The sequence below is a fragment of the Anabas testudineus genome, chromosome 19 (genome assembly GCF_900324465.2).
Source record: "Anabas testudineus chromosome 19, fAnaTes1.2, whole genome shotgun sequence".
Lineage (NCBI taxonomy): Eukaryota > Metazoa > Chordata > Actinopteri > Anabantiformes > Anabantidae > Anabas > Anabas testudineus.
Window position 1 is genome coordinate 15165964 of NC_046628.1, and position 13424 is coordinate 15179387.

The 13424-nt window shown below is 41.4% G+C and overlaps 1 protein-coding gene across 1 annotated transcript; it reads left to right on the forward strand.

The window, feature by feature from the left end:
- Nucleotides 1-337: 337 nt before the first annotated feature.
- dusp3a (dual specificity phosphatase 3a) lies at nt 338-9940 on the forward strand. Its single transcript, XM_026350947.1, has 3 exons — nt 338-652; nt 5959-6191; nt 8550-9940. Exons 1-3 carry the CDS (start codon nt 453-455, stop codon nt 8777-8779), a joined length of 663 nt encoding a protein of 220 aa, XP_026206732.1. The 5' UTR covers nt 338-452; the 3' UTR covers nt 8780-9940.
- Nucleotides 9941-13424: the final 3484 nt, after the last annotated feature.

The following is a 13424-nucleotide window of genomic DNA, read 5'->3' on the forward strand; positions in this document are numbered from 1 at the left end:
GTGTGTTTTATTTTGAAAGTTTCACAGGAACCATTTGTTGAAACTCTGTCACCATCTACATTCAGCTGATGAAGTACTGGTGGCCATTTAAATGTACATTTCAGGCCCTTTTTTTATTTCCATCCATCCATTCTGTGTCACTCCAACATTGAGCTCCTTTAAACCTTCACTGGATAAAAAATGGACAACAAAGAGATAAAGCTCATAACAGGAGCCTCTGTGATTTTATTTACTGAGAAGCTGTGACCGGAAGCCCCCCCTGAAACTCCCCTGTGCTTGACACAGATGGTGAAACTCGGTGGAGCTCCCGCCTCATCAGACACCGTGTAGACAAGAAGGCGCCGTGCGCACGACTCGTGTCGTGTGGTGGTAAAATGCGGCTTAATAATCGGACGAGGCTGTCGAGTCTGGAGCTGGCTGTCATCTAACATCAGTCCGGGAGAAGAGGAGCCATGAAGAAACACCTGAGTCCCACCAAACAGCAGCATCAGCAGCATCAGCATCAGCAGCAGCCACCGCCTGATGTCCCGGCTCCAGTCTGTGAGGTTACCGTGCAGAAGCTCAACGAGCTCCTGTCGGACGGCAGCGGCTTCTACAGCCTGCCCACACACCACTTCAACGAGGTGTTCCCCAGAATATACATCGGTAACGCGTGAGTCACCCCCCCCCCCCCCCCCCCCCCCCTGTCTTCACATGTGCTGCATGGTGGCTGTGTGCTGTGTCTGTGCCGACAGGTAGGACGGATGGTTTCTTTAAAGATGCGCCCTCTCCATCGTGACCACGGTGGCGCACGTCGGAGAGCGCGCACCGAGGACGGGCTTGTTATTTCTGGTGTCTCCGCTGTGATCGTGGACGAGGAGACAGCCTGTTGTTGTTTGCGTGCGTCAGTGTCCACACAGGTGGACACACACACACACACAGTGATGATATTACAGATGATCTACTGGAGGTGTTTAGAGAAATCCGCTCTAAACGCGCCCGGATCCCGACGTGAAGGACACCAGGACCTGTTTTTCCTCCATGAGTCGCCCCCGTCGTTAGTGCCGCTCCCCGCTCCCTCCAGCTCGGGCTGCAGAGCCACAATAACGACCACATCCAGATCCTGCAAAACAATAATACGTGTGATGTGTTGAGCATCATTTCTGCAGTCGTGATGAGAAGATGCAGAAATGTCCTGAGGTCAATTAACGCGTCGTTTTTTAATCAAATTCACATCTCAGGTTAAATATTAAAACAAATACTGGCACCACACTTATAAAAATCACCTCATTGATTGGTTGATTGATGGCGGGTGCATCAGTTCTAGCATCCTCTGGGTTGCCAGGTTGTGGGAAATCCGCCTTAATCACCACCTTTTTGTTTGGCCTCACAGCTGCAGGCTGATAGATGGAGGAACCCTATTATTAATTAACGTTTTAAATTTACTGACTTGTGCTAATGGCTCATTAGAACTCGAGCAACTTGTTCCACTTGCTGTGTTGTACTAATATTTATAACTGTAACCCGGTGTCCTGTTAGAACCCCTGCTGTGTAATTCCACCACTAACAAACAGTGTATATATGTATATGTTTTTTCAATATATCAGAGGCCAAACTATAAATTCATGGTCTCTGGGTGACTGGTTGCTATTGGATTTGTAATGAACAAATGCTGACTCCTCAGGTATTTATAGCTTGTTGTTCCAGTAAAGCCACTTCCTGGAATGTCCTGTACAAATGTGTATGAGATTTATAATCTGGCTGCACGACAAAGTGATAAACAAGTATCAAATGTCCTCTGTCCTCATTGTGACTACGCTCGGTCTGCAGATATTGTTCGAGTCACGTCAACCGCAAAGTGTGTTTCTACAGTATCTGATAATATTTCTGATTCCAGCGTTGGGTTTCAAGCCTCAGCTCGGTCTTAAAATATGAGCTACAGTGTGATCAATACTGGACGTTTGGGGACGATAGTGGTTTGATATGTGGGAAAAAGCATGAAACTGAAAATCAACCTGCTGTGCTTCCCACTCCCTGCTCTGCTATGCTCTTCTACCATCTGCTACACTCACATTAGTGAATAAGAAACTGCAAAACTTAGTAATGAAGCAGAACAAACATCTCTGCACAGATAGATTTTTAGACAGTATACAAATTAATTAATAGTGGTTACAGATCAATAAGGGTTGTTTTTTTAATTGAAATACTAAAAGTAACTTTAAAAGTGAATAAATAATAATAAATGCAACAGTTGGAGCCCATTGCAGAGGCCATCGATGTCGTATTAATTGAAATTAAAACAAAAAAGCTTGAAATATTTCACTTTACATGTAATGAATCTAGACTATATGAGGGTTTCTCGCTGTCCTAACTTTTTGAGATGCACTGCTGCAGCCAGGATAGAGCGGTGATCCGGGGACGCCCCTGAGAAACTCGGTGTCTGCGTGCAGGCTGTCATTTGGCTCCGGCCTCTGCCAACGGAGGAAGCTGAGCAGGATGAAATACAAGCACATTACTGTACTTCAGTGCTACAACAAAATCAATCTGAATATGCCAATCTGCCCCGGCCAAGTCTCCAAACAAAGTGCTGGCAGTCGTCGTGTGCTTCGCTGAGGCTGATCACACAGCTTAGAGGCTTGAAAGAGAGACTCTAGTGTTATGTCTGATGCAGAAGGTGTGTTCACTGATTATGAGGATCATTGTATTTATTCATTTTTATTTACTCTCTGGACTATTTCACTATTATATCGTGCGCTCTCCAACCCAGCTGCAGCGTAATGTAACATGATAGTGTACTGTAAATGGCTCAGGCAGGGTGAGTAGGTATTGATTGTTGATTAAAGCTGGAGCCTTGTCCACTGTTTCCACCGCTGGGACCCACCAGGCCTTTCTGCTGATGTATCCCATTAGTTGTACCTTGTTACGGCTCAAATTGTGAACTCTGTGGGCAAAATAAAATCAAAGCAAATGCGCTATTTAATACAATGGTACGGCAGTACACACTGTACGTGGTGTCGAGGGCACTTTTCTATTACAGTACAGGTCATGACTCAAATTAGAAAAAGAGCTGTCCTTGAAAATATTCATTAACACTTTCTTATCTTAGTGTCCCCCAGGAATTGGTCCCATTAACCATTTTTAGGCTGTGGAGTGATATAAATCACACTTTTTTGAGGCCGTGACACAGTTAAATCTTATTATATTATTAAAATAATACACAAAAGTCCAGTTTAAAAAAGAAAATATTCACTTTTCCTCTGCTAGCTGCTCCTAAATGTACCTTAGTGTGCTGTTGAAGCCTTCTTGGACCCAGACTCTTGACATTTGCTTATATATTTGCTCCGTATGTTTTGGCCTGAGGCTCTCGCTTCTAACCAGTCAGAAAGTTTAAATTGCATTTATTGTAATTTCATAGCAGCGACTACCTGATCTTCAGGTGAGAGCGTAGCAGAGCAGATAGAGTGGAGTGATTTTAAATCTCATGTTAGTGCTAGTTTAAGTTGCTTTAAGCTACAGTTACAGCTAAAGTGAAGTATTAGTGCTGCAGATTGCTAATATTTAGCTTTCTAAATCAATATTTGGCCAAATGTGCTTCAATAAACTGTATTTTCTGAACTGAGGTTCTTAACATTGTTTTCAGCTCAGCTGTAGTCAGCACTCTGAAACCGCCGTGTGCAGCTCGGGGACAGACTTAAGGTGTGGTTGTCCACTTTAACGAACACTTTGGCTCTTTGTGAAGCTGGTCTTTAATAATGCATGTTGTGGGACTGCAGATCCCAGGGTGAGGAGGCTGGGACAGGGCAGGTAGGCAGGAAGAAAACCAGTGACTGTGAACTCATGTGAACTCATTGCACCTCTGCATTGAGTTGTGTGTAACTGCACACATAAGCATGAATTCAGTAATTTAAGCACATAAACTTACATTTGGTCTTAATATTCACAAAATGCATCTGAATCCACCTGTGTCTCTGCTTTGCTTCATCACATTTCTGAGTCTGAGACCTGCAGCTGACAAGCTGTAAAGTAAAATTGTGGCAGAGAGGATGTTTTATTAGTTCTTGCAGAAGGGGGGCCTTGCAGCAACCACCTCTCTAGGGACCTGTCCAGGGTCACCTAGCCTCGCCTCACAGCCTCATATTGACTTCAAGCAGATAGAGCAATAAAAGCTGACAGTGCTGCCAGGAAGGGGCGTTTTGCTGGCAAATAAATGAGACTTGGCTCTAAATAGGAGTAAAATAAATATAGACGAGATGCTTTTAGCTTTTATAAAATTTAGAATAATGGTCTTTCTGCCTGTGCCGTAACTTCACCACAGCTGGCATGAGTCCATTTTGTGCATGTTTTTGTGTCTGGTTTGGTTTTTAGTCAAAGAGCTGAGAGGGAGAACAAGCTGACAGCTGAGTCTGTCGTTAGCAGCTGCAGTTCTGTATGTAGAGATGTTTTTTGTTGTTCAAACATAAATTCAGTGCAGTTAATTAGTGACACTAAATGCTCTATTAAACTTTAATTGAACATATACAAAGGAGGCATTTTATAGAGAATCAATGGGCAGCGCTTTTGGCCAGGTTGGACTGTGACAGTGGACACAGGCATCCAGCCAGGCAGGTCGGAGCAGCCAAATCTCTTATCCCTTTGTGATGGGTTGTTAGCTGAATGGGTTTGTTTGCTCTGCACAGTACAGGCCTAATATGCAGCATTGTGGTTCTTAAAGACTTAGAGGTTTATTAGAGCAGAAGGGAAGCAGAAAGAGATTTATTGTTTCCTGGATGTTGAGTGGATGACGATGGAGATGAAGCTGCTGGGGCGGAGCCACGAACTGAGATTTGTCTGTGAACCTGCTTGAATTTGTTTATATAAAAGTTTTAATGTTCTTTGTTAGCGTGTTTTTCACATTCAGTGTACTTATAAGGCATCTCGTCTGTTTCTCCTACTTACATCAGTCTCCTTTTCTTCTTGCAGCCTCCTCCTTCCCTCACACACTGATTCAGATAACCAAGCAGTTCCCTGTAGTTCTTAGAAATCTTTATTTGACGACATACAGCTCAGCAAATTCTTATCCATGGATACATCTCACCCTAGTTCAATACTTATTGAATGTTCTTTGTCCACTGACACGACACTTACTGCACAAATTTGCATGTTCTCACACTCACAACATCTCCATCAAATGACTTTTCTACATCTTACATGCACCACGTTGTTCCTAAACTTCCTCCACCCTCTGCACCAATTGTTGGATATACAGACAATATATGGATGCGTATTTTAGCACTAATAATACACAATTTAATGGATTACATAAACTGAAACACTACCTAAACATTATTCACCACTTAGTATTATGTGCAGAATTGCTGTTATTATAATAATATATTTCTTTCATATTGATAATTCTCAAATACAAACATATATACTGTACATTTCACAGCAGACGTGAAGAAAGACGCATGTTCAACAGGTTTTCTAGACATTTCTAAGGGTTTGCAAGCTGAATGATGCAGCGTTGTGGTCGTTAAAGACATAATTAACGAGAACCGAAGGGAAGCAGGAAGAGTTTCATCATTTCCTGCATGTTGAATGACTGACGATGGATCTAACATCATTATAAGTGTCCCAGTTAGACACCACACCATGACTTTGACATGTCACTGCAGCAAAAGCGTAGGTGTAAAAACATTTAATGAGTTTATCTTTGCTCTCTGCTCAGCTTCAACCTGAGGACAGATTTGATCAATGAGTGAGAACCACCTTTAAGATGTCGCCTCTGGTGTAGAAACTCTATGTAGACGGCTTCACAATTTAAGATTCAGTTGATGAAAAGGCAACTTTAGATTGAGCACTGTTAAAGCAACATGATGCAGAACAGCTTCCCAGCAGACACAGTAAACCTTACCAGTAACCTTATATTGTTAAAATATTATTTTTTAAATAATTGTTCGTTAATCTGATCTTATCCTGAATCTCTTCTCATCTGCCCAGGTTTGTAGCCCAGAATGCAATGCGTCTGCAGAAACTCGGAGTGACGCACGTCCTCAATGTGGCCGAGGGTACCTCCTTCATGCATGTCAACACCAGTGCAGAGTTTTACGCCGGCACGGGCATCGCGTACCACGGCATCCCGGCCAACGACACCGAGCAGTTCAACCTCAGTGCCTTCTTCGAGGAGGGGGCTGATTTTATCGACAAGGCCCTTGCGCACAATAATGGAAAAGGTGGGTCTGACAAAGGACACAAGACTTAAAGCACCTCTTAATGATTCATCCTCAATACGCTTCAGTGCCGTACGTCTAAAAGTGAAAACAGAGGATCATTATGAGTATCTCAGGCTAAATCTGACACACCCCTGAGCCCTGCTCCATTTTCCATTTATCAGATGATGTCAACATTGTCAAAATGTTCCATCGTTAATGCACCTGTAGCACCGAAGCCCAATCCATCTCCTTATTTTTCTCAACTGTGGGTTAGTTATATCAAACAGGTGATACGAGGTGATAGAAATGAAACAAACCACCAGGGAACAATCACTCCCTGGAGATCTGTTTCCCAAAGCTGAAGCTGTATTCAGTCAGTCTCTCACCCACACGTGAGGGGTGTGTTTAATTAGTGCGCTGAACCCTGTTTTTCATGATATGGATTTATTGTCATCTATGGCACTGAAAGGCATCTTAACTCCCAGGAGGTTTACCAAAAGGTGAGTAGAGGAGAGGAGTGGGGGAAAATGACGGGAGATAGAGGAGGAGCAGAAATAGCAGCTTCACTGTTGTAGTTGACATTGTGCTATGTGCAACATTATCGCTGACATTTTGTGACCTATGAGCTCTGAAAAGGTCAAACATCCAGGGTTTTAATGAGGAAGTGCATCGATGCATTTCTGCTGCAAAGGACCACATGAAGTACAGTTTGTAAGTGTTCATGTTGAAAGACTCCCTCTGCAAAATTCACAGTCAAATAAGAAAATAAGATAACTCAAAAACAAAAATGGGAACATTGGACTCACGTCACCTGCTAGTTTATAACATTATCAATCCCACTATTTGAGGCTTTCATGACTTGACACTTACAGTACAGTCAGAACTGAAAACTGTAAACTGATCCTTCTGTCTGATGCTGTTACCGAGGTTTTTAAATCAAAAGAGCTGTTTCACATCAACAAATACCACAGTATAACAGAGTCTGCGTGCTGAAAAACCAAAATATAACCCTGTGGATCTGAGATCATCTGCAGAGTTGGGCGATTCTTCTGTGTACACTACCTGAACAACCCCTCGAAGGAATTCATCAAAACTGGTGGAAGTTTTGTGCCAGTTGTGTGATGAATGAAAGAAAGCACCTGAGTAATAAAAAAATAGTGTGATGGAGTGAGAAAGTGCAGCGAGCCAAAGATCCCCTGTGTCCGACAAGAGGATACAGTAGAATCAACATTGATCTGTGGCAGGCAGGGTGATTAGGCATCAAAGAGGTCATTTCAGTGACTGCTCTGAGTGGAGAATAGAGGGAGATTATACAACGTCAGGGAGGAGAGATGTTGGGGATAATAGCAGGAGAGGGACACAGAGGTGTTGGGTTTCAAATAAAGTGCAGAGTCTGCAGATTCGCCCTGAGACCAACACATCAGCTGCTCCGTGGACGTTGCCAGGATAAATCCCTTGTGGGGTTTTGACTTCTCTGTACGTTACGTCTCTGAAGAGAAACACAAACAGCAAAACAAGACAAACTGACATGAAAATGCAAAGACAGCACAGAGAACATGCATGAAATCTGTGCACGCACATACAGAGATCTGATGGTGATGCCATATGCAGGTTGCGGGTGCAGTGATGATGATTGACTTTGCCAAGTCTGCAGCAGAGGTCGGGTCTTGTATTTGCATCTGCTGGCACAGAATGTGCCTCGCTAGGCAAGTTTGTCCACAGCATATGTTCCCCAGCCGCTCTTAGTCTCTTTTGTTTTCTTTTCTTAATTCGTTTCTTTTTCATTCCTGATTTTTCCTCTTTTGTTTCTTGAGCCACGGTGAAAATGAATCTTCTAAGTTTTTATATCCCTGTCATTTCTTTGTAAAATCAAAATCAGAATCAGCTTCATTGAGCTAATAGCTAGCATATTTAATTTAATAGTAAACAAAACACAGATATTATAAAAACAACAGCTACTGTAAGGCAGCTCATTTTGATCTTGGGGGTGTATACCTGTATTCATGCAAATACATCTGACGTGGAGAAACTGGCTTTTAAAACTGCACTTGATCATTAGTTTGTAGGTCGCAGCAGCTACTGTTCATAGGAACTCACTGTAAAATACTCCGGAACCCATAGTGACTGTAGTACTAGTCGAATCTGACCACACACACACACACACACACACACATTAAAATAAACTATATAAATCCACCTATAACTTAGGTCAGAGTCTTAATCCAGTGTTTTTTTTTCTTCAATAAAATCCATAGACCTGCATTAATCTTCTAATCTGACTCATGATAAGTCGTTTGTCTTATGTTTTGTGTGACCCTGTAAATCCAGCCATGTGTTGCACTCATCCTATTGTTCTATTTCTGTGTCTCTGCCCTCCAGGGAAGGTGTATGTACACTGCAGAGAAGGCTACAGCCGCTCCCCGACCATGGTTGTTGCTTACCTCATGCTGCGCCATAAAATGGATGCCCGGCTGGCGGTGGCCACCGTGAGGCATAAGAGGGAAATCGGTCCTAATGACGGCTTCCTTCGCCAACTGTGCCAACTAAATGAAAAGCTGGCAAAGGAGGGCAAGCTGAACGGGGAGGTGGGCAAACTAAAGACCAAATGAAAGCAGGAGCCAATATTAGGAGCCCCTGCCCCGTCTCCTCCTCATGCCTTATACAGGCATCAGCTGCTCTTGGAGACTGACCAAACCAGCACTCGTCTGACTCACCTGGGGTATTAACAAACTCAGACATACAGTACATGCATTTATCTGTGTAGATAATTACTCCTATCGCACACACACATTCACACACACACACACACACATGTACATGCTGATTTCTTTCTAATCTTCAGTCCACATCTGTCACTGCTGCTCTCGAAGGCGACATCAGTCAGTCCTGTACAAGTATTACAAGCCGTCACCTCCTCCTTTTTAAACCCTGCACCAACACAAATGTAGAGACGTCCTGCCCGATGCCTCGATCTTAAAGCATTCCTTCAATTCCCACACGTCAAGAAGCTAAAAACTTTGCCCAGATTTTTTAAATTCACTTAATAAAAGTTGTATAAACAAGATCATAGCACAATCATTCCATAGTTTTCCACTGCCGGGAAGCAGGAGTGCTTTAATAATCCCAAATAAACTCCTAAACATTGAAGTTGAGATGTTACGTAGAGAAAATCCCAAACATTCCATGAAAAAATATAATTTCTTTGTCCAGTCAATCCTTAAAAGGATGTATCTGCGACTCAGGGGCAGATATTTGATGCACAAACACAAACTAGTCACATTTTAATGCATCTAAAATCAAGCTTTTACTGCAGGCTCTGGCCTCTAGTTTGACAGCAGTAGCTGTGCTGGACCGAGCTACTAATGTGACACGTTTCCAGTAGAACTTAATATGATGCTGTTTTCTTCACATGATGCAAAACATGTTTGCACAAGTGATGTCCCAAGGATGCCACCCATTCGCAACAAGAGGTTCCAGTCATCACGCCATAGAGTTGTCCACTGCCAGTTCCCTCATGCAGCCATTTGGCCGCTCTCCAGAACCACAGATCCATCCACACAGTTTGTCACCGAGCTCCATGTACAACATGTCACGTGTTTCACTCTTCAGTGTGTGTCATACAGTTTTAAATGGCGGACTGTATGCACACACAAGGTCAAACCACAAAGCCTTTTTTTGTCCATATGTACTAAAACATTGCGATATATGTCAATACCCAATCAGATATATAGAATGTAATCACATCTAAATATGAGTATTCAGGCTGCAGTTGTCACACAAACACACACATATATATATATATGTATGCATAATTATATATATATATATATGTATGTATATGTATATATATATATATATATATATATATATATATATATATATATATATATATATATATATATATATATATATATATATACACACATATACATTGCACACAAATAGCACTGGTAGTTCAGCCACTATGTCCCACACATCAACTACTGAACACATGGCCTGAGGCATGTCAGCATGAATCCAGACAGTTCATTGTCTCACTAGAGATGGAAATGGGAACTAGGATGTCTCACATCATTAACGACACTATTTATTCCTCCTTTGATATATCTGTATACATATGAATATATACATGTATACTGTATATACATATTTAAGTGTTGACATATATGAATGTACGAGCAATGTGTCTATAACGTGTAGGTATTCGTCAGTGCGTCTTATGTATCATGTTATATTTGTATCGCTCCGAAAAGCGCCTCCATTTGTCTGTTTCACGGTTAATTACATGTGCATTATTATTCTAATAGGATGTGTATGTAAATGTTCTGTGCAGTTGTGACATCTCTCATCACAATTGTGCAAAACTCGCTGAAGGTTTTTCCAGGCTTAGCTGGGATAATGAGGCATGTAGTCGTTATGTTTACTGGTATTTTGTACAGTTTTGAGGTCCTATAATGTGCAGTTTTGTTCATAATATCCAGCAAAATGCAGGTGGCAGCATATGATGCATATGGATGATCTTACACACAGCCTCACTGCGAACATGTCATCGTGCTCATGCATACGTTCATACTAACATCTCTTCACTTTATGCATTTTAAAGCATTCACATCACTTTGTTTCTTTCTTGGCAGGGATTCATTGGATGAGAATGAAGTTATTGCAGCTAAACTTTCCATTTCAATGCATTGTTTTTATCTGCACAACACACACACTCCCATTAATCAGGCTGCAGACTGCATTTATTTATTGCTATGCTATCAGATGTTGATAGTTGATGATTAATACAGAAAATGAATCGGCTTCTACAATAGTTTGATAATCAATTAATCATTAGATTCTGTTTTCAAGTAGAAATGCAAAACAAATGATTGTTCCAGCTTCTCCAGTGTGCAGATTTTATTTTTTGTTGTCTTAATTTATAATAAATTGCGGTTAGGACTGTTGTTGAACAAAAAAAAAGCGGCTGCAAAACACCACCTTTGGCTCTTGGAAATGATTTTCTGAGACTTAAATAAACCAAACATTTCATTTATCTTATCTCTGGTGCAGATGATTTAAATTACAGCTCTTCTAAGCAGTACAGTCAGCCATATTAGAGTTTTAGAGAAGGGTCAGTGGGAAGAATGTGTCCAGATTTGTATAAATACAGCCAAAGGAGTCATTTTTAGGCCACGTGTTTATACAACAGTCTGATCCAATAAAGTCCACTCTTTAAATAAAACCTCAAAACATGCATTGAAATGTCCAGTGGTGCAGTAGCCTCCGACTCACTGTTGGCCAGGAGGAAAAGTCAGAGAAGGTAATATCATCACAGGGAGTTGGAACTGAGGGCAGACTTTGCTGAGTAGGAACATGAGTGCAGGTGATGTTTCTCGTGGCTGTGTCATTTCCTAATTCTGGCTCCCGGTGATGGACTCAGAGCTGGGTCATCCACAGGTTGTTCCTGTCTACGCTGCCCCCCCCATCACCTGTCTCTTTCATACACTTGAAAATGTTTCAGATGTGTAAAGCTGCACAGCCTCAGTATGTATAAGCACGTGTTCGTGTTCGCGTCACCGTGTCGCTAAAAGCTGTTAAACCGGCGCTGTTCACTTAAAAACACTCACAGCTGGAGGATAAAACAAACTTTGAGCTCATTTTCCAAGTTTCGGAATCACAGGAAACAGAAATAACTTGAAAACAGGTGGATTTTATTTTAATTGTGCATTGATAGAACATTTTCATCCAGATGGTCAGAAGAGTCTCTGAGGACTTAAAAAGACACAGGGGGACCTGCTGACTTTGAGTTTTTCAAACATTGTCCATTAATTAACATTCAGCTTTTACCTCTTTGACCTGTGTGTAAGCTCCCAGCCTAGAATCTGTGTTTAATGCTAAATTTGATCATTTCTACAATTTAAGAAATGCTTTACGGTTACTCCTTAAAAGACATAACTTCCTTTAGGCAAAGCAGTGTTCCTAAAGTACTGATGGGCTCTGGCTTAATGTGCTATATCTACAGCTATCCTAGTGGATTGCAGCACTTCTAAGGAGGCTGGCTGCCATCCACGGATTATTTTCTTTATTTTAGTGCAGGAAAATGTCACCCCCTTTTTTGGATCCTCGGCAGCTTGCACCCCTGAGGTGTGATTTCACACATCTTGCAAGCACTGCTTTCTGTTTTGGGAAGCGTTTGGCGACATAAATCAGGTGCAGCTGTACAGATCCGACACAATTTTCAAGTATAATTTAGTGCATGTGTCACACTTTGCCTACGACTTCATCACAAACCCCAAACCACACAACAATGCAGTTTGCAGCGTTGAATTTTATTATATTACAAGACAGACACCAACTTCTACACAACTACATAATACACCAAGATCGTGCCAAGAGACCGACTGTATTTACGATTGTCATTGTTGTTGTATAAATGAACTGGGGTTTCATTTATTGAAATGCTGTTTTTACATTTGCCCTCCTTCTGAACTTCTACACACTTTGGTACTTGTTAAACTTTACATACCCTATATTTTTAAAATTGGGAATTACTAGTGTAAAACTAGTCAAACCGGTCCAGGATGAGGGTATATACGTCATAGCATTAACTGCCTGCACCAACCTGCTTTTTGATTAAATCACTGAGGGTTTTGGCTCCTGAGATGGGGTCTGATCAACACTAGCCGTGATAGAAGTTTTCAGCCTGCAGTAAAAGAGCTTCTACTGCGGCTACACTGCTCAGCACTGTTGCATGCATGGAGTAACAGATAAACACTGCCACCTGCTGTTCAACAACTCTAGTTTCTTTTTTATTGCATTTTAATTTAGTGATTTTAACTCATATTATAAATAGTTCACCACAGTCCCGTGTTTGCTGCAACTAAAACATCTGTTTATTTCTTCCTGAATATGAAACTCTGTCATATCAATGTAAAGCAGCTTTCTTTTGGTTTTGTTTAACAAAGTACCAGCAGTATTTTGTGGGTTTTACAGATATATTGTGTACTATCTAGAATGTCAAATGTAAAATGTATATTATGATATATACTGAGTATGTAACACACTGAGGCAGTTATGAATCGCTGCATTTTACTGTCATAATGGGCCTGTTAGCGTATATACTGTAGAGATGTTTGATATTGGATCTAGAGGGTTGAAACTACTTTTTAAATCTCCTTAATTTACTTTTGTTTGTATTTAGTGCTGTTAAAAGGACACACGTTGATTATAGGTTGAACTATTTTGCTCCACTAATGAAAAAGGCTCTTTCTT